Source organism: Engystomops pustulosus, chromosome 4 (genome assembly GCF_040894005.1).
Source record: "Engystomops pustulosus chromosome 4, aEngPut4.maternal, whole genome shotgun sequence".
NCBI lineage: Eukaryota > Metazoa > Chordata > Amphibia > Anura > Leptodactylidae > Engystomops > Engystomops pustulosus.
The window spans coordinates 86,113,056-86,139,260 of record NC_092414.1 but is presented as its reverse complement, the minus strand read 5'-3'; the positions used below and the strand labels follow the sequence as shown (position 1 = coordinate 86,139,260).

General features: G+C 42.1%; 1 protein-coding gene across 5 annotated transcripts; it reads right to left on the bottom strand.

Moving 5' to 3' along the window:
- Positions 1-41: 41 nt before the first annotated feature.
- On the bottom strand, positions 42-24,871 carry NUDT4 (nudix hydrolase 4). 5 transcript variants are annotated; one of them, XM_072146566.1, is made up of 5 exons: positions 24,408-24,871; positions 7,074-7,184; positions 6,183-6,227; positions 5,894-5,981; positions 42-4,334 (listed from the first exon to the last, which is right to left on the bottom strand). In XM_072146566.1, the coding sequence occupies exons 1-5, from the start codon at positions 24,504-24,506 to the stop codon at positions 4,132-4,134; spliced, it is 546 nt and encodes a 181-aa protein (XP_072002667.1). In that variant the 5' UTR covers positions 24,507-24,871; the 3' UTR covers positions 42-4,131. The 5 variants fall into 5 exon arrangements, with proteins under 5 accessions (XP_072002667.1, XP_072002668.1, XP_072002670.1 ...); XM_072146567.1 differs by having other exon boundaries at positions 5,894-5,978; positions 24,408-24,864; XM_072146569.1 differs by lacking the exon at positions 24,408-24,871 and adding an exon at positions 24,279-24,377.
- Between the last annotated feature and the right edge of the window lie 1,334 nt (positions 24,872-26,205).

Genomic DNA, 26,205 nt, shown 5'->3' with positions numbered 1-26,205 from the left:
ACTGTTATGATTACAGTTTGGCACAGTGTTTGTGCAGGGAAGCAGGGACCTCTTACATACATCACTATGATATTAAAGTCTGGTTCTCAGCACTGTGGTCAGTGTATGGTCCATGATTCACACACGGATCATAGACATCGGCAATACTGTAACAATATCTGGAACACATATGACCTGTTCACCTGCAGATGTGTTTGAGGACGAAATCATCCATAGTTTTCTAATCAAACATAACCACTATTAAAAACAAGGGCCATCTTTGCAAAAAAAATAAATACATTTTGGATACAGGATTCAGTAACATAAATCTTATTCCAAACATCATGTGCTTGATTTCCAGTATCACCCAATTTCTTAAACTATGGAGCAAGAGGACGAAATTGTGAAAGTGAAGTGAGCTAACACCACTGTAAATTCTTCAGTGAAAAACCCCCCCAAAAAAACTTTGTTTGCAGAAAGTCACAATACCATAAAAAGAAGAGTAAGGCCTCATTCACAGGACTGTCTGGAGGATATATATCGGGCCGTTTATCTTCCCCCCTAGACAGCAATGGTTGCGGTACGTTGCCACACATGTATGGTGTACTGTACACAGGGAAAATATAGAGCATGTTCCATTTTTCCCTGTGCGTGCAGCACAGTTTTCTATGTAGGGGGGACGGGTCATTTCTCCTCCCCAGTGCGCCACTGTATGCCCGTCCAGCTATGGCTGGATGAGCATACATCTGTGTGAATGTACCCTAAGGATAGTCTACCCACACTCAAAAGCCCCCCGATGTCACAAAAAATGGATGTCTACAGATATTTTTGTACTTATAAATTGTGGTGCCTTACAATGGTGCTGCTGAAAGAATTTCCACCTCAACACTAAATGTAGCTGTCCGCCTGTGACATCCCCTTAAAAGGGGGATGCCTGAAATTTAGTAAAGAATCAGGATGGTGCAGATCATTTTTTTATTTTGAAATGGTGCCTCACCCACTATTTCCCTGCCACACCTTTACGGAAACCTCCCCTCTAGTCTCTACTTCCTGGCCCCTCACAATGTACAGGAATGTACTGTCTTCTGTGGTCATCAGAGGTCAGTGGTCATTTCCTGGGCCTGGTGAGAGGCCAGGAAGTAGACAACTGCAAGGGACCCAGCAAACCTATGAATGGTAGCAGCCAAGAATTACCAAGGTGAGTTTTGTTTTTTTTTTTTAAACAAAATATTGATCAGTTTTCTACAAAATATTGATTTGGCCAGGCATTCTGTTTATTCTCAAATGTACACGCTGAATGCAAACCACTTTTAGCCCTCCAAAGCACAAAAATCCATGAGCAGCCTAGAGACCTTCAAGAGTAGCAAGGGGAAGCTTTAAAGAAATAAAAGGAATCACTGTAAATATGCATGGTACAAACATTACTCTTAAAAAGTATAAAGGCAATCATATGGCACATGTACATTAAACTAACAATTGTGGCACCATCCGTTCTTTAACAAAAAGTATAACAGCACTCACAATTATTTTAATTTATAGCAGCATTTTACACAGTTTGTGTTATAAAAAAAAAACATTGAGTAACAAAATGCTTAAATTACAACAATCCTTTGTGCACTCACTGTAAATTTACTGGATTATTTACAAAAGGTTTTTTTTGTTTTTATATGGAATATGGTAATGCTGAAAGAAACATTACAACTTATGTACAGATATTTTAATACAACTAGGGACAAGTGTAGAGGAAAATATCCCCGTGTTGCTTTTTTTTGTTTTTTTTGCCTAAGAGTGAAGTGCCTCACTAATGTAGAATTTATTATAAAAACTGTGAAGTCCACCACTGTACTTGCAATGAAAAAGAAATAGAAGTCACAATACTGTACACATACACATGGTGTGGACCATGTGCAAATAATAGAAACCAACGAGTTCTCCATACCCCTGTGATGTTTAAAAGGGGTTTTCCCACGAAGTTAGGCCCCGTGGATACGCCGCGCTCACCGATCTCCATCAGCTCCATAGAGATTAATGGAGCAGAACAGTCATGTGCGGCCGTCTGCTCCATAACTTTTATGGAGCGACAAGGAGTCGGGCGGACAACCTGTTTTCACAATCTGTGGAGGTCTCCGTACTGGGACCACCACTCATCAGCAAGTTAGGCCACTTGTCTTTGTGGGAAAGCCATCTTTAAGGAGCGTGCGACGTACAAAAATGAAAAAGGTATATATATATATAGAAAGCCCCTGCCAACAAATGTGTTGTGAACACTATTACAGCAGACTGCGATTTGAGCAGGATGTTCCTCATGACATCCTGATCAATACATGTTGACATAAGAGTTCAGAATTGTATGTACAGCTCTGTGGTATTAAACCTGAGAGAAATTGCTCACCTTCTGTGTCTCTAGAAATAGGAGGAGGCACATTCAGATGTCTGACGTCATCAACACTGCAGGCACCACTTAGGTCTAAAGGGTTAATAAAAAAAGGCTTGGATTCGCTACTCCTACTGAAGTCACCATGCGGGATAATGCAATGTGTCCCTGATTTGCAGTCTACTAGTGCACTGAAAGGCCAAAATATCCACTTCTTTGGCAGCCAAGGCTAATGATGCATCAATGGCTGGTGGATCTAAAATTCATAGTGACATTGCTTTACATTTCTACAGCTCATTCCATCTCCAAACCTTCTCCTAACGAGTCCTACTCACTGACCCCCATAAACTACTCCCCACCACCATCTGCCTGGCAGATACCTAGAGTACTGGTCACGGTACAAGGCTAATGTGTGGCAGCTCACACAGGGACTTAAGCTTTGTGAAGATAATGTTTGGGGAACCCATTATCAGCTATATTATCAAGACTATATTATCAGACTTAGAATGTAAGGCCTCTCACCCCAGAATACAACCACAGGGAGGGGGATATCAGCCGCAACTTATCGTAAAACCTTTCTATAGTTATCTATGTCCATAGTAATTTTCTTTAAAATTCACTTTACATTCGCTGTAGGAGGGAAAGCAATGTCCTAATCAAAGGTAGACAATAACAGCCAGCCGCTTCTATGGAATTGTTGGAAACATTAGTGATGGTACCAAGCTTAAGAAAAGGAATTCCCACTTGCTAAAAACCTTACAACTCTTCAGACATGTCACTTTTAGTAAATACTTCTAATCATCATGAAACAATTTGTACGACAAAAAGGATGAATAAATTGACAACAGGGTGTTCTTAGCTTGTGTCAGAGCACAGTCATATCTCATCCAACTTCTCTAATAAAGGAAGGAATAACAGGAGTAACAAAAAAGTAATAAAAGAAACGCCAGAGGTGTTTGAGAAGGACACAGATACTTACTAAGGGTACATTTACGCAGCCGGGTGGGCATACCGCTGTGCGCTGGAGAGGAGGAGGAGGTGACCCCTCCTGGCTCCATAGAGAACAGCAGCACACGACCATGCTCTATCTATTCCCCGTGTACGGCACCATACGTGTGGCAGCATACCTCCATTGCCGTATATGGGGCATAGACGGGCGTCTGAATGTACCCTAACAATGACATGTCAAAAAAAAGAAAGGCCCTCTTTAAATAGAGTTGCTTGTAGCATGTATACCCACATCTAAATAATCTTCCTTGGTCGTGATCCATCACTCCACAAGAATATGAAAAACACAACTTCTGCCAGTGTACTGCAGTATGGAGAAGCCAGAAACGTATGAGCAGCCTTCTTTAAAGCTGAAGAGACCAAACAGACTAAACTAGGTCTTTTTCTACAGGATTGCCCTCATTTGGCATTGAACCTTCAACACCATGCACCAAAGGCGCACTTCGCATCCAGTGGAAGTTAAAGCCCTTACAGAAAGAAAGCAGTAGGAAAAGAAAGCCATAATGTGGTACAGAAGCCATATCGAGAATTGTGTGGATAAACAGAAGACCAGAAAAAATGGCCATGTAAGGCATCTAACAAAAAAAAAACAAAAATTCCTATGGCTTTTACCTGCTGAAATCTAATTTACATGTTTAAAATAAAACTGAAAAAAATGGTTTTAGCACATTTTGCAAGAGAATCCAGGTCTTAACATTAGGATGTCCATATTAGAACACAAGAGGCCATCTTCCCACCGAATCAGCAAGATGCCTTATAAAGTACAGAGTTTATCTCACTGTTGACGGCAAGCCAGAAGTCTGTGCAGAGGTTACATATAAAGAGCTGTTGTCCGATAAGGGTGGACCTACAGAATTTCCATTAGTGGGAGAGCATCCCAATTTCAGTTTTTCCAAATATTCAGCATGAACTGGCTTGTGGCACTGCAAGACTTTAAGGGCATCTTCAACTTTAAACCACTCCCGCTTTCTCCCTGAAATAGAAGGGACAAAAACAACTTTTCAGCAGTAGCCTCATTTACAGCCCAGAAACTGCAGACTAAAGTGACTGCTGTGCTCACATGAGAAATGCATACAATACAGACATCTGTTTTAAATTTTACACACAGGAGATCAAAATTATAGAACAAAACACAAATTTACTAAATGTCAAGGTCAAGTGAATATATCGTAATAGGAATAAAATCACAGAATTTAAGCTCATTTCATAAATTACATATTTTTTTGCTGTGCTTTAGAATATATGCAAACTAGATTGTTGTAAAAGATTATTGAACAAAATTAGATAACACTTTCAGATACTTGCAAGTTATTGGTGTTAATCTGGGACCTACTGCTAATTTCCTTAACCCCCTTTTCGCACCCCGATGCAACAGTATGTTTGTGTGGGAAAATACTTTCTGCAAACAGATGTACCATTTCATCAGGCTTCATGTACCGGCTCACAAGCAGCGGGTATCAGCTGTACATCACAGCTGACACTCCACTCTAAGGGTACACTCACACCGGGCGGGCACTAGTCAGCTTGGTGCAGATGGGCACTGCTCACCCCTCCTCTCTCCATAGAGCAGAATAGGGCTGGCACCGTAAAAGGGCAAAATATAGGACATGTCCTATATTTTGCGTGCACAGTCACGGTGCAGTGAGATAACATGTTCTCAACGCACAGCGACAGGGCACTATTGACATCAAAGGGAACCGATATGCGGCCACAGTTATATTCGTGTGAATGAGTCCTTACACCCACAATTTGAACGCACTTAAATAAGACAGGTAAAAACAACAACTCATCTCACAAAAAATAAGCCCTTAACCAGATTTGTCAACAGAAAAATTGAAAAAAATAAAAATAAAAAATTACGCCTCTGAAAAGATGGTGATGCTAAAATAAACAAGATTTTCTCCAAATTAGTTTTTATTCAGTAAATTGGGAATTCAATTGGCAAGAGGAAAAAAATTATATAAATGTGGAATTGCCATAACTGTGGTGACCCAAAGAATTGCCAATTTCCTCCACCAATAAAGCTATAGATGCTAAATTCTAAACCACCTAACATTCTAGAAACAGGAGTGGATGCTTAAAAAAAAACATGGCATTATGTTCGTTGACAAACTGGGGAAAGACTGAACCCAAAGTGTGAATGGTATTGTCTATTTATGGATGCAAGAAAACAATTTGACCGGTGGTTGTGCCCCCAATAGAGCAAACAACATATGTTTTGTTCTCACTAACTGAAGGCAAGAGGTTGAGCATGCACTCTATTCAATACTATGGGAGCACCAGAAATTGACAATTTCACATGCTACCAGTTTACTTTGTTGTACAAGTCATTGCGTTCACATCTCTGCTAAAATTTTGGTTGTTCTGTTCATAGTGTAGAATTATTAGTCACCATTTGCTTTTATGTTTGGTAGGTTACCTTCTATCACGGTCCTATCCTTTATTATACCGGTTGCTGCTGAAGAATATTTCCTCATATCAAAGCCAGTACAATAGTCCTTTAGTTTTAATGATAAAGTAAGCAGTACTTACCAATGTTCACAGAGTCTTCCCAGTCTTCTAGAACCTCAGTGACAGTGAGTACATATACGTAGGTCCGATGCTTTCTGTCTTGATTCTGCTTGAAGGGGAAAGTAAAGAATTGTAAGTGTGATAAAGTAGATTCTAATTGGTTTACCTAGGAATATAAATGGCAAAGACTGGGTTCAAATATTTGGACAATACAAGAATGCGACTACCATTTGCAGCTTTCATCACTGCAATTGGTATTTACATAAAATTTTAAGTAGATTACAAAAAAATATCATTAAAGAACACTCACCTCAAATATTCCCAGGAGTCTCCCCAACTTCCCCTTCACGCCAGCCTGAAGAAAGAAAAGAATTCTTTAAGAAACTATTGTGCTTTGTAATTAAAACCGAGCTAACATTTAGAAGTAAAATTGAGCTAAATGTCCCACAAAAACATCATTGTGTCTCAGCTAACTGTGACATTATGAAAGATCAGCACCAATTTTTAAAAGTTGCAGAAGAGGATGTTAAAGCTGTCCATTTTGTCTCCTGGAGTTCATTTACACAACCCAATGATATAAAGCAACAATCAGCACTCCATTGCACGGTACCCGTTTACATGGAACAATACTCATGCTTGCATTCTTTATCTTGCAATAAGATGGAGAGTTTGATCCGTTTCAAGCACATTTATCAGAAACAAGTAGTACTATGAACACCAATAAAAGCCTGATAATAAAGCTGTGTAAGGGACACACTCTACAGAATCATGGCAGAGCAAATGCAGCAAATTAAATCATTGGTCTTTAGAGGTAAAGGGTTTAAAATAAGTCTCATCTTGGTAAAACCGATGGAAACACAATATGCTGCCTTCTCCTAAGTTAATGGGCAACTGATTTATCAGCAGTTCAAGTATACACTTATCTAATTCTAAACACTACAAGGTTAAGAAAGTACAATGTGATCAAGGTCAGGCTTTGCAGCGGATGCAGTTTACAGCACTAAAAGGAAAAAAACTCCATCTACTGCTGATGTAACGTTTTCTTCTAATTGTGGTACGGGTCAACAAACTCTTTATCTGAACAATATTACCTCAATGGAGCCAAGGAAATAAAGATGTCAGGTGCATATAAACACATGCTTTCACAACGCTCAGATCAATAAAGAGCAATGTAAAGATAAGAAAAAGCTGTTTATTATACCTCTTCATACACCTCTCTGACTGCAGCTCCACCAGGCTCCTCCTCAGGCTCCATCCCTCCACCTGGTACAATCCATTGATCCGGGTAGCGACTGCTGCTGACCAACAGGATCTGGAAGTACAATGCAGCATTGTAAATCTTTATTGACACACATAAGCATAGCATATCCTTCATTAACTTATAACAGGATTGAAATGCCAGCAGCTGCCCTTGTAAAGCTGCACAATGAAACTGTTGGCGGGGCTTGGAAATGGGGATGTTCAGGGGGACTTCTCCTGAGCTCTGCCCTTTATGACTTGGTAGAGCATTGTGTACATTTATATTTGGAAGGTCCTTTGTGTCCCAGCATCCAACTCTTTGATCAACCCAGAGAGAGGACGTGAAGCCAAGTCATTGTCATACAACTTTCTCATTAAGCCTTGGGAGGTCAGAAAGGTGGGTAAACCCCTAGACACAGAGATGAACAGATTAACACTATTAGTTCTTCTGCCCCACATCAGGGATAGGAATACATCACTTTTTCTCCAAGTCAGGATTTGCAGACACAGCTAAACATGGCAGTTCTACTCCATTTCCGTAACTCCCACAGAGGTAAACTAGAGTTACAGGAACACCACAGCAAGGCAAGCTGAAATGTTTCCATCATTTCAGAGCTAGGCCACATGCACGTTGCAGGTTGCAGACAGACAGGAATAGGACCTGCTGTACAATGGCCAGTTGACTCATGTACGGGGCTTTGTGATCCACAGCCGTGGGTTTGAGCCAAGTGAAATCCATGCGCAAATGAGGCTTTAGGAAACCACCATCCATTGTGCTATGCTGCTTATGTCTCCATGAATCAGCATAGAAAAGAGGTTTGTGCAGCCCTTTCTATGACTGCAGCCACTGCAGAGAGGTTGAGATTACCCTATCACATAGTTTGCAGCAGTCACACGCCATCAATGTTAAGCTGGGGCCAGTGATGGGCAACACGAGCTTCAGTCATGATAGCCATGTCGCTGCTACAGCTGCTGTATACAGAAGCCAGCTTGTGACAAGTGAATGGAGTGGAGGGTACAAGTACATTTCTTATATTTTACAGCCGTGCTCTGCCGTTAGGTTCAACTTTTAGCTCTAGTTTACAAGGTTAAAAGGTCTTAGCCCAATTTCTGCTCTAGTCCTTTGAATGTCCCCATAATTTATATAATAATCGATATATGTTCTAACAGATCATTCGTTTTAAGTACACAGCCTTGCTTTCTACTCAATATACCAATTTACAATATGACAAGGAAACTACCTGGCCCTATGGAAATCTTCCACAAGGTATAGCAGCATTAGGAGGGAAAATTTATAAGCTTTCCAAATATACCTTAAATACTTGTTTTCCGAGCAGACGGTGTCAGAGAAATTATAATTCCTCATCCTTTAGCAAATGAGTCTCAATGTGACCACACTGGTTAGGTAGTGTATAAAGGAATAAATGGCCGCTCCCGCAGTCCTAGCCATAACTCTGGTGAACAAAGACACCAATTTGCATAAATTAGAAACAGAATTTTCTCTATAATGACAGATCAGATGGAAACGATGTCTGGGACGCTTATAAAGTCCACTATACATTAACTTTTAAATGGTAACTTTAGAACTGGTTATAAACTTTAATACATGTAACAATATTAGGTTGAAAAGGGATTTTGCTAAATTTCACATAATTTCATGCACAAGATAATAGTCAGTATTCTTAGTAATCCATGAAGAAAAGGGTTGCAAGACCTCAAGAGACATAGGTGAAGCAGTATTTCTAAGAGAAATTATATACCCAGAATGCATCAGCCAAGATTTTGGGGACAAGGGAAGAACGGATAACTTTCTAGCACTTGATGATTTGGGATGAAGGGGATTACAGTGTACCTAGAGCAGAAACTGCGCTGTACACGGTGTAGTGGCTATGCCTCATTATTGCTGTAAAGTTCAAGTGAAGTAAACTAATCCGTAGTACCGTTCACAGCCACTACACAATGGACAGTGCCTTGTCCACTTCTGGTTTGCCGAGGCTGCTACATTCATTGATATGTGGGCTGTCAACAATCGGATATGACCACCTAAAGCCTTAAAAAGTCATATTCATGAGTTTGGGAAAGCTTATAGAAGGTCACATATGTTATCATCCATTTCCCTCAGACCTATAGCCATGTTTACATGTAATTTGCAGATTGAGCCAGAAATCCCATCAGATCTAGCTTTTTTCAAAGAACATAGTAAAAGTTTATCTACTGCCAATTGAAATAAGAAGTTACTGTCACATTTCTTGATATAAAGGGCATACCTTAGCTTATAAAAAGATAATTTCATCAATGTACCGAGGCTCCCAATCTGGGCCGGTCTGCTAATGGAGTAATATAGGACACGACTCTTGTATCAATCATTAAACACTACACAATTCTGAGCCTTGAACCCGAGCTCAAGCCAAATCAAGATAAGCCTGCCTATTGAGTCGCTTACTCATGACAGCATGGAATGCATAAAATGTGCAAGTGCCGGCAGCCTCAGTTAATCTTTAATACAAGGGATTTTACACAATGGAAAATTGGTCAAAGCTTGAAATGAACTTGTCAGATGAACAGTAGAAAAGTAACAAAGTAACAAGATATTGAATTAAATTATTTGACATCAGCAGAGTACTACAATACACTATAGATGCTCAGTATACACTTGTATTGGTGCTAGGGATGTAACCTATGGATTCCAACATAGAGCAGGACACATAAGTTGGAACGGCCATAGAGAGTCCAAACGCTGCAGACTAGCTAAAATGGCTGCTTTCTACAGTGAAAGGGGGGGAGGGGGTGCAAAGTAAAGTATTACATTGTAATGATTAAAGGGAACCTGTCACCAGGGACCTCATTTTCACTAAAGACAGATTGTAAGAGCCCATGACACCTGCAGTGCAACAATGCCTCTGTGCCTTTTCTAAGCATCTCTCTGGCACAAGTTTTTTGAAATGCATCCAAACCAAAGCCCAGCCTCTGTGTCTACCCCGGGATTTTGTGAGGGTGCAAGAGTAAGGTATAACACACAATTATATTGTAATGCAAATGCTTAGAAAAAGCAGAAAGGCTGATTTGCACTGCAGATGAAGCTTCTGCTACCTGTCTTTGGTAAAAATGAGGTCCCTGGTGACAGGTTCCCCCTGGTCACCAGGAGACCCATTTTTAGCACTCCCCCAGTCCCCACAGAGCATAGTATATACACTGCCAAAGTGTTTTTGTATTAAAAATAGGTTTTACAGAAAAAAAAGATATGTTATATTGTACCTTTCATTAGCATCTGCTGTGTGACTAGGCAGTTGCCTTTTGGGAGGGGCTGGAAAGGAGCAGTTTCCCCCCACCCTTGGGGAACAGCTTCTCCATGTGACCTTTTCAAATATATGAAAACACCCATCACTTGGCTTAGCGACGCCCCCTGCTCCTCTACACCCAATCCCGAGTGATGGGAGTTATTCATATATTTGAAAAGGTCACATGTTTCCCATGTTTTCTGTAAAACCTATTTTTTATACAAAAACACTTTGGCAGTGTATGTACTATGCTCTGTGGTGACAGGTTCCCTTTAAATCTTCAGCAGTAATGCACATTCTGCAGGTTTGTACCCGAGGCGGAAATCACAGCATTTCTACTAATTCCATCTACTATGCTGGGCCTGTAAGTTGCTGTGGGGTAAGCAGATGCAATTGTGCTGCGACTACCTCACAATGATGGCCCTTGTTTTGTCGGTCTCAAGAAAATCCTTTTTCTTGTGTAGTTTTGTAGCATGCTGTAAGGCCTCCTCTACATATGTACATTATACATAATGGGGCAGATTTACTTACCCGGTCCATTCGCAATCCAGCGGCACGCTCTCTGCAGTGGATTCGGGTCTTCCGGCGATTCACTAAGGCAGTTCCTCCGACGTCCACCAGGTGTCGCGCTGAAAACTTTTTTTTTTTTTTTTAAATGCGGTGGTTTCTCCGAATCCGTCGGGTTTTCGTACAGCCACGCCCCCCCCCCCCCATTTCCGTCGCGCGCATGCCGGGGCCGATGCGCCACAATCCGATCGTGTGCGACAAAATCCCGGCCAATACAGGGAAAAAACGGCACAAAACGGAAAAATTTGGTTAACCCATCGCAAAAACGCGAAATGACCCCCTATGTCTCAGAGGCATGAAGTGATGCTTTCAGTGCATTTCATCCCTTACATAAGAACACAATTCAAGTAATAATTGTGAATATTGATCACAAGACTTTCTTGTACATGCTCTACAAATCACTATAACACTGAAGGCTCACTCTGAGGCCAAAACATCAATAATACCAGGGGCTCAGAAGCAACTTCAGGAGCTGCAATGCCAGGTAGAAAGGGATTTCACATTCTGCACACCAAAAAGTGCCATCCATTGTACACTGCTTGTGATTAGTATCAATGTGTGTCAAACTGAAAAAAAGCGGAAACTGAAAGCTTCAAAAAGACTTCATAGGTGAAACAGAGGAGAACACTTCCCTTACTACAAAGAGAAGGACTGGTCTTCACATTTTGTACAATGATGTAAATGAAGGAAAAACAAACAAACAAATATTGTTTGCTTGGTCATCAGCCCATAGCTGAAATGGGAAGACCCATTCCCCTATTAAGAAGACATACATGTACAACCTACCTGTCACATTATGAAGGAGCCCCCCCCCCCCCCCCCCAAAGACTGTTTTGCCAAATCTCTCTAATTTGACCAACTATGAAGAAATGCAAATTTTCCATGTTAAGTGACATACAGGAGCAGGCCCCACACATTATGCAGCAGCAGAGTACGGAGCTGGAGAACAGGCTCTGTTATGTGGTCACACAATGCCATTAACATTCCTGATTAAAACAATCATTGCCTCCTAGGCCTAGGATATGCAGAACGGCCGCCTCACATTCTCAACACAAATGCATACGTCCCTGGCTGAAGATGCCAACACTGGCATGAAAAGCTCTTCATTTAGCATCTAGAGAAATAGTTATGGACTACTGACCATTATGCACCAATGGGCATATGACATGCCACTTTTGAAAGGGGCATACCCTCTGGGACACAGGTATCATTTGTTTTCTTTTGCCTCTTATTAAAGTTGGATGATGTCAGGAAACTTTAGCAGTGCAATGCATCTTTCTACCTTTGTTTTGTGGGTTTTTTGGGTGACTTTTTAGGTGCATCCATGGAACTAAGCCTGGGTCTGTTGTACTTTGTTTTGCACCTAAAAAAAAAAAGTATTGGAAAGATCCATTTAGGAAAACTGCAGTTATATATGTCCTATAGGCCTAAACACAGCTTAGATTTCAGCAAAGTTCTGTCAACTGTTTTGTTGCTGTATTATTATTATAATTAAAATATACTACATGAATTTATAACTACAAAGGTTTAACAGTATATGTCCCCCAAAAAGAAAACCTTGAATTCTGGGGCAGTAAAATATGGAAAAACACAAACATGGCAAGTGAAATTTCCACTCATGCATTAGAGCCAGCAGGTGACACTCTTGCTAAAGACATCTACAAGGGCTTTATATTGTCCTCATGATTCGGGTTGCAGCATGTATGGAAACAGGATTATGTCATTTTCGGTACCGTGCATTGAATGATTGCTGTTCTAAAGATCCTGTAGAATCCTTTCTGAGGAGATGTTGGGCAAAGGAGAGAGACAGGGAATCCTTTGAGTAGATGTGTAAGGAGTCTATGAGCAGAATACATGGGGAATATGTCCCCTGTCCATATATGGTATTTCTACATCTGAAGGCTTCCTCTGACACAAGGCGGAGACATTTATCATACCCTGGCGCAGGATAGCAGCTACGTCCCCCGCCGGATACATCAAGTGGCTCAGGCCCCTTGATGTATCCAGCGGGCAGAGCGGCCGTTGGTTCAACCCGGAGTCTGATACCCACCAACGTACAACTTAAATTTGGCGCAATCCATAAAGAAGGTCAACAAGAAAATCCACAGTTAAAGCGGAACAATGATCTGTCTCGACATATCACACTGACATGATTAGTCCGTTTGGACAATGTGTAGGAACACACATGTTAGGGCAGCCCATAGTTCATCTATCAAGCAAATAACTTTACATAGATTAAATTTTTACCGCCATGAAACATCTAGATCATATAAGGAGGAGAAAAATGGAATAACAATTGAATGGTACCTAATTACAAAGTTACGATGAAGCAGTCAACTGGCTGCTGTCCACCTCCTGCTGACCAGATTAAAAAGGTTTTCAGAATTTCTCTGTGATAATCTGAAGGGAAATTCTAAAGGATAGTAAGCCAAACTACCTTACGTATAAAAAGGAAATATGTTAGTTTCGGTGCTGCGGTTTGGCTTTCAGGAAGAGATTCTCTGCACTTTATTTCTCTATGATGCAAGGACTCCCAAATCCACCGCGCTAACCAGGATGCAGCTTACTTTCCATGGACCAAGAAAGTTCGAATATAGCAGGTCTGTGGATTTGTAAACTGATAAGTGATAGATTTGTCATGGGATGGTAGAACAATAAATAAAACACAAGTCTGATTTGATCCCCTCAACATTAGGTTGGAGAGAATGGATATGGCAGAGGGCACCCATTACAACAATAAAAGTTCATTTTCAACTGTCCATTCAGAATTTAGCTATAACCCAATATTTAGCCAGCTAAAATATTGCAGTGATCGCCCCTGTGTTTGCTAGGCAAAAACATGAAGACTTTAGGAGTGTGGTACATAATCTCACAGGTCAGCTGTCAGGGAGGCCTGTATCCAGTGTCCTTCACCACAGAACTGTCTAGTTCTACTCTAGACACCGACACATTAACCTATTCAGGACATTTTATACTTTTTTCACATTTAAAGAGAACCTGTCACCACATTCTTCACAAATACAGGTAGTGACAGGTTTCCATAGAGCCCTAGTAACTATCGGACACCTTTCTTTTAGCCAAAAATGATTCCCCCATATTCAACTTTTTAGTATTAACTGGTATCTAAGCATGGCTACAGCGACTCAAGGTGGGCGTGGCCTCCTCAGGTTGAACCCAGCAGCTCTTCTCCATCCCATCTCTGTATGCAGCAGTCATGTCATGTGACCAGGGTGACATCAACACAAGTCCTTTAGATTTTTAGCATTAGAAAACTGTACACCAAGCAAATATCTCATAAAATCACAGCATATAGTATCACATGAAATCAGAGGAGCACACATGGAGAGGAGTGGAAGTCCATGCAGGCTGCTGTGATTGTTTTATGTTGTCAGATATGTACATGGGGCACAGTGTGCTAATGTTAAAGGGAACCTACCACCCTGATTCTACCTATAAAAAGGTACAAGGGGTGGTAGGTGGATGGATGGGACGTGAGGACAGCCCTTTTTTTTGGCTAATCCTCACGTCCCAGGTGTCTTTTAGAAAACTTTATAGCAGGTATATGCAAATTTTTTTATGCGGACATGAGGCTACTAGTCGCGGCTACTCCACGCCCCAGTAGCCGCGTTACTCCCGGTAGCTGCGCGCCGAAAATTACCTGGTAGGCGGAGTAACGTGGCTACTGGGGCATGGAGTAGCCGCGACTAGTAGCCTCATGTCCGGCTACTCCACGCCCCAGTAGCCACATAAAAAAAATTTGCATATACCTGCTATAAAGTTTTCTAAAAGACAACCGGGATGTGAGGATTAGCCAAAAAAAAGGGCTATCCTCACGTCCCATCAATCCACCTACCACCCCTTCTACCTTTATAGGTAGAATCGGGGTGGTAGGTGCCCTTTAAGTAGCTAAAGGACCTTTGATGATGTCACCCTGGTCACACAACATTAGGCCACGCCCCTCGACTCAAATGCATAGATACCAGGCAAGATTATAATTCTGATTATATGGGGATCTGAGGGAAACTATTTTTAGCTAAAAGAAGGGTGTCCAATAGTTATTAGAGCTCTATAGGAACCTGCCACTACCTGTATTTGTGAAAAATGTGGTGACAGGTTCCCATTAATTATAAAATGTGATCCTGCGGGTTTCGTTGACAGAGAGCAGCTAAGGGGTTAAATGACAGCAAGCTGTGAGTACACCGCTAAAATAAGTCCTGGTGCTTTGAAGGACTGCTCACCAGGACGTACTATAATATCCAGGTGCGGAATACGTCTCCCCTAATCTGACTAGAAATAAGCAATTCTTGGTGTAGTTTTAACTCCGAGCCCATAATGCCATTAGGCATCAATCCTACAGAAGTAGAAGAAGAAGTGCCAAGTCAGAATTCTAACACCTGGGTTGTCCATTTTTTGATTTGAAGTAGAATCTCCATTTTTGATCTCTGTAGGGGAATCACTCCAGCTACACCGACTCCTTGCAGCTCAGGCTAAAGGCGATCAAACAATAGAATGCAATTTAGTGATCATGTGATAGAGGCTGCCCATAAATGATGCTGGGGAGCATTGTGGGGTGTGCTGCCCCCAGAGCGGTTAAGATGGGACCACAGGAGGTATATAAGAGGGCTACATTGGATTAACTGCGGGTTTATTGGCAGCTGAAAGAACGGTTACACACAAGACACCAAGGTCGTCCCTACTTTTTATGCAGTAAACAATGTTCACCTTCTTATGATCCCACCGAGCTTTAGGTCACATATTTGCTAACAAAAAGGAAGTGTTTTGCTGCCAATGACAAAAGAGCTCTATGCAGAAATACTCATCCAACTAATGTTTCTGTTTCGACAACTAACCAAAAAACGTACAGCCAGGAATAAAAGTAAAGCTGGAGTTCGATTGGCTTCAATAGATGACGGCCCACACAGTGTAGATAGAAAAGTAATAAATGGGAAAAGGTCCCTTCTCTAATTACAGTCCTTAGGCAGCCGTCACACAAGTCCTGTCACTCTCCTGTGTTTTGGACTTAGATATGATACAAAACATTGAACTTTAAGCCACTTTCACCATGAGTCCAGTACATGCAGCAGTACAAAGATTTTGCCTTTGTAGGATCAGCTTCTGGCAGTGGTTAGAATACCAATTCCAAAGCGTAGTGAAATATTGTCAAGGGAAAATATAGGGCTCAGTTGCAGTCTCTTTCAAAAACCGAAACATAACAGGAACCAAAGTGGGGTCTGTTGATATATTGCTCATATAATTCCGTATATCCAACATACGGAAGATTTATTACTGTGTCGTCATTAGAGTAGTGCAGAGTATAACTAGACAGGTCTCTGATTTATTTGAATAAGTCTAGCCAATCCAACTTTGCTGCACCACAATATTGGATTTTCTGTAGTTAGGCCTATTTTATGCAGGGCTATGCCACTTTTTCAGACAACTCAGGAAAAAAAGACTAAAAACGTTCAAAAACCTTCAATAAATATGGCGCAAAATTCTGGCATAGACAGATTTATAAATTTCCCCCATTTCCATATTGCTCACACTACCTAGGTGCAGTTTATAGGCTGTTGCAAGGGCTAGGTTGTACATGTTGTATTAGTAAGCAATGAAAAAAGGCAACCAACCAGAATGAAAAAAATAGTCAGGCGATTGTTTTACTCCTGATCATTCATTAAATCACTTTTTCTTTGAGAAGAACATGTAGTTAAGTTATAAAGGGCAGTTTCTTGACATTTTAAAGCTCTAACATTAGTACAAGTTTCTTGTTTTCACACCGAGTGGTGCAAGACTTGTTTATAGTTGTCCAAACTTCCCCTAGATTTATGAAATGCTGCACTGTGCATGAAAAGCCTCAATACATACGTCCTATGGAAATATTTAGCTCACACATGTACCATAGATGACATACACAGGCAGAGTGTAAATGTCACGGATGCAACCTGACAAGCACCTAGGATCGTATGAGTGCAGTTCAAAAACATTTATCATGAAAAATGAAGGGGTTTTCAATTGCACCCATGTAAAAACACTGCTGCCCTTTTTTCCCGAATGGGTTATAGCTAGGATGCACTTTGTCCTTTAGGTGTTAATTCAGGCTCAAAATAAAACGCTCGGTGGACATATGGATATCATACACTAACAGGGGCTGCCTTGTCCTCAAAACAACCTTGTTTCTATGCATTTTCAACATCAAATACAAATAGAACAAAACATGCTGAAATCTGGTTACAAATTGAAAAAGAAAATATTCCCCCCCAAAAAACAAAACCGAAACATCTGTCAGTCATATTTTCTGCATAATTCAACCAATGAGGAGTGGCTGCATCCGTGGAAATCCTTTAAAGGGAACCTACCACCACGAATCTACCTGTAAAGGTAGATCGGGTGGTAGGTGGATGTAAGGGACGTGAGGAGAGCTCTTTTTAGAGCCAATCCTCACGTTCCCGCTAACTTTTGGGAAACTTTATTGACCGAATATGTAAATTTAGTTATGCGGCTACTGGGGTGTGGAGTAGCCGGCACGAGGCTACACAGCGCGGCTACTCCACGCCCCGGTAGCCACATTACTCCTCCTACCCTGTTGTGTGCGGCGCGCAGCTCCTCGTAGCTGCGCGCCCCCGTCTGACAAGCCGGCTACTGCGCATGCGCAGTAGCTCCGGCCTCGGAGCTGGGACTGCTCAGACGGCGTTCTGCGCATGCGCAGAACGCCATCATATCGGACAAGGGCGCGCAGCTACGAGGAGCTGCGCGCCGCACACAACAGGGTAGGAGGAGTAATGTGGCTTATGGGGCGTGGAGTAGCCGCGCTGTGTAGCCTCGTGCCGGCTACTCCACGCCCCAGTAGCCGCATAACTAAATTTACATATTCGGTCAATAAAGTTTCCCAAAAGTTAGCGGGGACGTGAGGATTAGCTCTAAAAAGAGCTCTCCTCACGTCCCTTACATCCACCTACCACCCGATCTACCTTTATAGGTAGATTTGTGGTGGTAGGTTCTCTTTAAGCTCACTGATAAAATATAACGGCTTCATGCACAAGTCCAATGCAGCAAATCAGATTACTGCCTTGGAGGGAAGAAAGTGGGACTGTTAGATCAGACACGGCTAATCTTTTTTTTTTGTACAGTAAATGGACCATTTTCCCCCCCAAACGTAGTAGCATTCACATCTCTCCTGTGGTTCATCTGCATCTTAAGAAAAATAAACCGGTACTTCTAGCAATCCATGACAATTCAAGACTTATTCAGGTACAGGCGGTCCCCTACTTATGAACACCCGACTTACAGACGACCCCTAGTTACAAATGGACCTCTGGATGTTGGGAATTTACTGTACTTTAGCCTTGCGCTACAATAAACAGTTAAACAATTATCAAAGGTACCTGCAGTTAAGCTTTGTTAATCCTGTTTCTTATAACAACCCAGTTTTAAAATCCAATTGTCAAAGAAACTAATAACTGCAGTTAGTTATAAAATATACAATTTCGACTTGCATACAAATTCAACTTAAGAAAAACCTACAGAACCTTTTTTGTACATAACCCAGGGACTGCCTGTATATAAAAATGTGTCTACTGAGGGGTCTATCTATATGCTGTACATTTCTTTTGATAAAACGTAATGTTTAAATTACCGTAATAAAACTATAAATTTTATATGGTCTTAATCAGGACAACATCAGCAATGCACTAAAAAAAAAAAAAAAAACCCCAAAAACCACACAACAATGAGGTTGATCCGGCCCCTCCGTATCGTATATATCTAGAAACCCCCAGTGTCCTGACATATCCTGCGGCCAGCGTGTGGCAGGCCAGTTCTACGCCAGGTCCTTCTTGGCATAAAAGTGTGCTACAGCCTGCGTCAGTTCTTGGCGCACACTATAGGTAGTTTACAGAAATGCCCTCTGCCAGTCCACGGTAAAGTGCAAAATAGTTACCAGGATTTGCGAGTTTTTCAATGCTTGTATGGCAGAAAAGCTCTGAAGAATCCCCAACAATATTTATAGTGATCTTCACGAAAGAAACGGCCTCAACAAAAAAACAATATTTAATTATTACTTAACCAAAATTAAAAAGCAAGCTTCTAAATACTAAAGCATGTCTCACAAAACACCATGCACAGTCCTTTAACCACTTCATGACCGAGGGTCATTGGTTTCCAAATGTTCAGGTCAATTTTTGCAGGTCTGTTCGGCTCTTTATAGCTTTGGAGCCACTATACAAACTATAGCATTTTTTTACTTTGCTTTTTGATTTGCTTTATCCATGACATGTGAGACCATCTTGAAGAACAATTTTATTACCTTTTTTAAATATATAACTAGCAAATTACTAAAAAAAAAATATTTTTCATTCCCCCCCCCATTTTTCCCATTAAAGAGGTAAATTGTATAAACCTTGTATAAACCTTCCCAAAATAAGTTACAAATGTGTACAGTGTCAATCCATCACAATTTTTCTGGCTCAGAGACAGAGGGTGCATGTACTTTCTGCCTTCAGCTGCCAGGCTGAAGGGTGGGTCACTTCCAATGGTCATGTCACCAATTATGGTGTCCTATTAAAGAGGAGAAACTTAGGATTTTTTTTGTAGGCAAGATACAAATAGAGATAGCCACTGTTAAAATAGTTGGGAATTAAAAGCTGTATTAAAAAAAAAAAAATCACATTTATTTGTGCAACGTTAACTGTGGATATCTCTGGTTCTGGTCACCTAGAAACACAATCCTAATTTCATATCAAAGGAGAGATTATTTAAAGTGTTACAGTTTCTGGACATATATATACACCTACATAATGTGCACATAGGACGTGTATAGTCACATGGCAGTAGTGTATGAGTTTAAAGTAGCCCCCCTATCAAACCATTAGTACAATTTTGGTACTGAGAATTGTGATACTCCACTATCAATATCCAATTCCAAATTCTGATATTGTAATGACTCTAGCACAGAGTTTGGTAAACTGGTGCTGAGTGAAGTTTCCCACATACTGCTGTGGTCAAATCCATACATCACAGGATATGCACTGTTCAATGGATGGACTCTGTGCATCAAACTGCTACATGACAAAAGGAGCCCCTGCTAAACAGCTCTGCACGACTGCAATCATGATGCAGCGTTGCAATTTAGCAGGGAAGCAGGAACTCCATTGCATCATATATCACCGAGATGCAAGGATTCACATCCTGTAGTCAGTCCAAGAAGCAGAACAGTGTGGAGACTAATTCATGGACTGAAGACCGTAATATGAAATTGTCCTGTCCCAAGACATTCTCCTTTCGTCCCAGGCAGCCCAGGACATGCTGAGCTCAGCACTTTTTAAGTTTCATATCCTGGTCTGCTTGTTGGAGTCTGTGGTGAACATTTTATTGAAAAAAATAAGTCAATGTATGAGTGGTTTTTTTCTAAACTACAACTTCAAGTTAAATTGCATTGTTGGCACTTTGCAATAAATCAGCGGGTTTTGAATTACAGTTTGGGCACTTGGTGTCTAAAAAGGTTTGCCATTACTGGTCTAGAGCATTGAGAAAGAAGATACATGCAATAAGGATTTTAGCAATTTTCTATACAATAGGAACCACATGATCTGGCCACAAGGAATATTCCTGGTAGCACCGACGACCATAACATCCAGCAGAATATCAGTGAATTGTGGAATAAGCACTGAAGCAGGTAAAAAGAAGATCTCACTTGACTACAGCAGCAGAAGCTGCAGCCCTACAACCCTAAAAAAAGGACTCTCTTAGGCAGGGGCATAGCGATCGGGCCCAGGGGTGGAGGAGGGTGGGGTAAATGTAGCATATAAATGTGGTCTATGTGTAGTAGCTCGCTTATAATGTGCGGGACAGGGGCAGGAATGAGGTATTAAGTTTATGGGACCCCCAATCCATTGGAGTCTTGTTACGCCACTGCTCTTAAGCCACAACACCTTAGTACACATGAATAAACACAAAAATCATCTTCTTGGTGACCGCACAAATAAGTTAAGAATGTATGGAGAGGGCTCATGGCCGGAACTCACTCCATACAGGGCCTGTGTCTGCTGTGTTATACAGTAGAAAACTTCCATTAACTGCCCCAATTGGTGCCAACATGTCCCTCTCCATAGCGAGCTGAACCGCCATGCCACAAAATCAGGGCAGGATTAGGACCCCTTGCATTTTTTGAGACACGGCGCACGTCCTGGACTCAATGTGCTCACGGTATGGTGCGGTATTACCCCAAGGACTTCATCAGGGGTCACCAAATGCATAAGAGGTCAGATCACCATGCATGTATCTGACTACATGAAGTCACAGCAGCCTCCATGACTGACTTCTCTCCATCCTCCAAGGAGGCTGCTGTGATTTCATGTGATCACAGATATGGTGTACAGTTTGCTATTATTAGAAGCCTAAAAGGACCTGCGATGATGTTACTGGTCACATGTCATGAATGTAACACAAGGCACTGTGTAAAAAAAAAAAAAAAAAAAAATTAAAAACAAAAAAATTACAATATTTCCCATCTGTACATAGAGCTTTATATGTCTGTGGTTGAATATTAGCAGACGCTAGGCGTGGTTCACTGCCAGCCCAGGAGAGAGAAGAGTCACAGATACCAGACATGAGTCACAAAAAACTAATTTGCATATAAGAAAAATGTCTGTAAGCAAGCTACAGTGCCCCACTGGCAGCTAATTTTAGGTGATATGGGGAGGACTTATAAACCTTTATCAGCAGGCATTGTTACTCAGGGTGGTCAAAATCTGGTGACATGTCCTCTTTAAGTACCATGATCAAGCTTGCCCCCTCCTCCATGTGCACTAGCTTACTAGTTACTGGGAAATCTAAAAGAGCCCCAGTTACAAGACAAAAAATGCTTAACCCTTTCAGACAGGGCCGTCACATGAGAGCAGTGAAGAAAAGAAATGGCAGAAGGGTCTCCAGCCAACTCCCAACACCCAGAGACCTGGTCCTGCTCCCACACCTCAAGACATTGCTGCAGGCTCAGCCCCATGCCAGCTGGCTTCTTTCATCAGTGGAAAAATTAATACATGATCCATCTAGATTTTTAAAAACAATTCTCATACAGTCAATGATGTAACAGGGTAAAAAGGCCAAACCACAGCTTTTTCACCATTTTGCCACCAATAAAAATATGGCCTCCAAAACTTGCAAAGTGAAAAACAGACATGCAAAAACTAAAAATTTAAGTCATGCTACTCTGTGTATAGTTGGAGATAAACTACCTGCTGCTTATAGTAAGGACTTGCACAGAACAGTATATAAAGTCCAGTTTTTGTTAGGCAGCTAAAACATCAACATTTTAATCCTGGAAATACACTCCTGACCCCGGTGTTTGACCAATAAAAAAAAAAAAAAAAGACCATGTAATAAAAAGCTAATAAGAAATACCCCCATTCCCATCCCCTTTAACCCCAACAATGTTGGCCGTGCCATCTCCTGATGTATCTGGCGGGCGTCAGTGCTATTGCGCTATAGACTGGGAACTTTCAGGCCTGAATGAATTGAAAAAAAAAAGTTAAGTAGAAATTAAATTGTTTATGGACAAAAAGGGTGCCCCATACACATTACATAACACATGCATATTTTTTTTATTTATTTATTTTTTTTAAATGTGCCATTTCTGTGCAGGGGGCTCTGCAACGTAATACAGTAGCAATATAGTGTAACGGATGCAGGAAAATCCCCACACATATTGCAGCGGATTTATTTTCTGTAGTGTTATCCAATTGCTGCGGATCACCACTGCTGTTGCATTATGGTGGCATGAAACAAATCAGAAGCCTGACTATTCTGTCTGGTTTCTGATGCCTTAGGAATTACTGCTGGGGTAAATTCAGCAGCCATTACACAGTGCTATCAGACTGCCTAAAACATGAGCAGTTACAAGTGATAACAAGGGGCAGTCTTTATAGCTCTCACCTTTACATACACACTGTTCAGTTCAAAAACTTCCACACAAGAATCATGTTTACAGAGAAGGTAATTTCACATACACCATTTAACAATTAGACACTAGTCAGAGGTCCAAACCACTGGGCCCACACTGCACCAGCTGGGTACCACCAATAACAACATCCCCACACACACAAAAAAAAGCGCCTTCTAGCATGGGTATTTTGGCTGCATCACTATCAGACCACAATATGTTTGAAATTTTACACATGATTGTGTCAAGTCAAACAGCAACAGAAATGTGACAGACCAGACAGAACTAGAGTGCAATGTGCAGTCCCTGTATATCATACAACCTTCAGGCAGGTTATAAAGCTGTATGGAACTGTACTGTATAGCACTATAACTTTCACCTGGTAAAAGACCCCTTGAGATGAGTTTAATTTCTGATAGTAGTACAATGGCTAATCAAGCAACATAATACAACATACTATTTTTGCCTTTCATAAATTAGAATATTCAAAATATCATGTTGAAAAACTGGCAACAGTTATTTGTTACAGTGAAACCAAAACAGAAAGCAAATAGTAGATGCAAGGCCAGCACTAGGAAGCGATGTAAACATATAAATATAGCAAATTATTTGTCTAGATTGCGAGTATTTGGGCATCTGATGGAGTGTAACTTTCAGCACGTAGCTGGTTGACACATGACAGGGGGATGTACTGCTAAGTCCTGACATCTGCTCTTTAGTCTCTTATTCCATATCACTCTGCACATGGTGATCTGAGCGGCAGAAAGTAAACCATGAAGATTAGGAATCACCATATACTAACTTGACATATTATGACACAGAAGAGCCAGGCTGGGGGCCAATTAGTAACAGAAAATCAGCAAGTACATACTGAGAAGTAACATATTATACAACTTATAGAAATATAGGGAGTCTATGGAACTCTACAGTCCTCTTATCACATAGATAAAGCAGCCGCTAGTGTAAACTCTGATCACTCAGGTGCCATGGCTTCTGGTTTTTATAGGGTAGGTAGGACCTGACCTCCAACTCACTTCTAATGGATCCTAGTTCACAGGCCAAGCTCTATACCACCTGACCTATACCTATCCATAGATCTGCATTGACAACCACAGGAAGAATCCCCTTAGCTTTGGTTTCGGTGCATTAAAAGTTATTATATGCTACGCAGCCAGGAGTCAGTATGGGAACGTCGGGGCACAGTGTGTAAGAGCTCCCCATCTGTACAGCGATGGTGCAGCACAGACATAAAGGAAATACCGAGAAGCCTCCACGATCCACTGTCACCAGAACAATGGAGATGCCCGGTGATGTGACCATGACTCAGGAGCAGCCATGTATCAGCGGCAGGGGGTGCTGGACTCCAGGCAGACACATGTCAGTGGGTGCCCACCTCCAGACACCCGGGGGCTCCCCTCCGGGCTTCCAGTAGACAAAGACGAGGAGGAGTGAACGGCCATCCCGAGCGCCGCCATGGGGAGCCGCCAGGCCGGTGTGCGGGGGGCGGGCCTCTCGGTCTCACCTCATCCTCCCGCTCGTTCCTGAAGCACAGGCAGGCCGCCCGCTTCTTGAAGCCTTCCCGGTCATAAGTCCGAGTCTGGTTCGGCTTGAACTTCATCATAGAGGCGGCTACTCCTCCAGGCTCCCCGGATGCTACAGCTGCTGTCACCGCGACCCTTGCCGCTCCCTATCCGCACCACCACACGTCCGAGCGCCCGGAGCAGGAGGAGAGCCGGCCCGGGGTTAGAGGAGGCTGGTGCTGCTGGAAAGAAGTGAGCACCCGGAGCAGACGCGCCTCTCCATGGACTTGTGTCGTCTCCGGTCTGTGTCCGTTCAGCTGGTCCGGCCCCGCTGGCTGCACTACCCCCGGCCCCCCGTCACTCCCGCCCCTGCGCGCGCACTGCACGTCTCTCGCAGAGCGCGGCTCTCACATTCCACGGCGCGGCCGAGAGCAGACAGAAAGGCTCGGGGCCGGGCGCATGCGCGGCGAGGGCGGGACCATGTCCGCTGCTCTCAATAAGGAGCGAGCGCTCACTAGACTCGGAGCGCGCATTCCTGTAGACTCCTCCCCCCTGGCGCCCCGCGATCCCCACGGCCGTACAGTACGTGTGCAGCGCGTGACGTCGTGTTACCCCGGGCTTGTAAAGCCTAGACACTCTGTACACCCGTGACGTGTGTGAGGTGCATAGATCGCCTGACATGATGCAATAACACCACGTGGGGTGGGCGATCTGTCAGGCTCATGCAATGCATGGGGCGCGGTGTGGCTGCTACTTTCTGCTGTAGTTGACCATTGGTAATTAAAGGGTTACTAACATGTAAGCGCCAACTATAAATCTAATCCCTCAGCTGCTCACACAAGACCTGAAAACAATTCCCTAGATGCCATCATGTCCCTGTCCTAAATTCCTTAGAAAAGTGTGTGGCTACTGGATGCCCTCCGCCAAGTGTCCATAACTGGCCCAAAAAGATTAAGGGGCACATTGTAGAATGGCGTGCAGCAGATCTGTCGGATAAATCACAGCTGCCTGCCAGGGCTCTTCTACACCTAAGGCTTATTCACACTGCCGCCTGAGGGGCAAATTTGCGGCTGCATGTACGTCCCCATAGACCGCAATAGCGGCACGGCCGGGATCCAGGCCGCACACCGCAAAAAGATAGAGCCTGCTCTATCTTTCGGCGCTTGTGCGGCCGTGCACTGCTATTCTGTATGGAGGGAGGAGGGGTCACCTCTCCAGCACACGGCGGTGAATGTATCCTAAGTACAAGATATATTTGTGATAAGATCTCCAAGCTAAAAGGAAAAGACAACAGAATTTGTTACATTATCTGCAAGATCGTTATATACTGTTATATCTTTTTTTTTTATTATCTATTATTTTTTACATCTGCACTGATGCTCTGGCATTTGGTCAGATCCATTATGAATGCTTCCCTCCATTGTAGGGTTTTGGAGAACTCGTCCAAGGATTTGGCCTATTTTAGGATCAGGCAATGACAATCCTATGGATCACTTGTCCTGACATCATTATCTAACACCATCAGTTACTACTATAGTCAATATTCTAACCCCATCAGCAAGCAGGTGATGCTTTGAAATTTTGCCTAATAAAATGATGATAATATTTGATAAATTATTATTGATTGTTAGTAGTAATATAATAATATTACATGTGTAACGTGTGTATAATGTGAATTGAGAGATTGGGAATAATTTGCAGGCAGCTGTCAATCTAGTGCAGTGCTTTGCAGACTGCAGTTTGCACACAGCATATATTTGATTAACTAAAATATTTTTATTCTTTTGTTTCTTTACTACT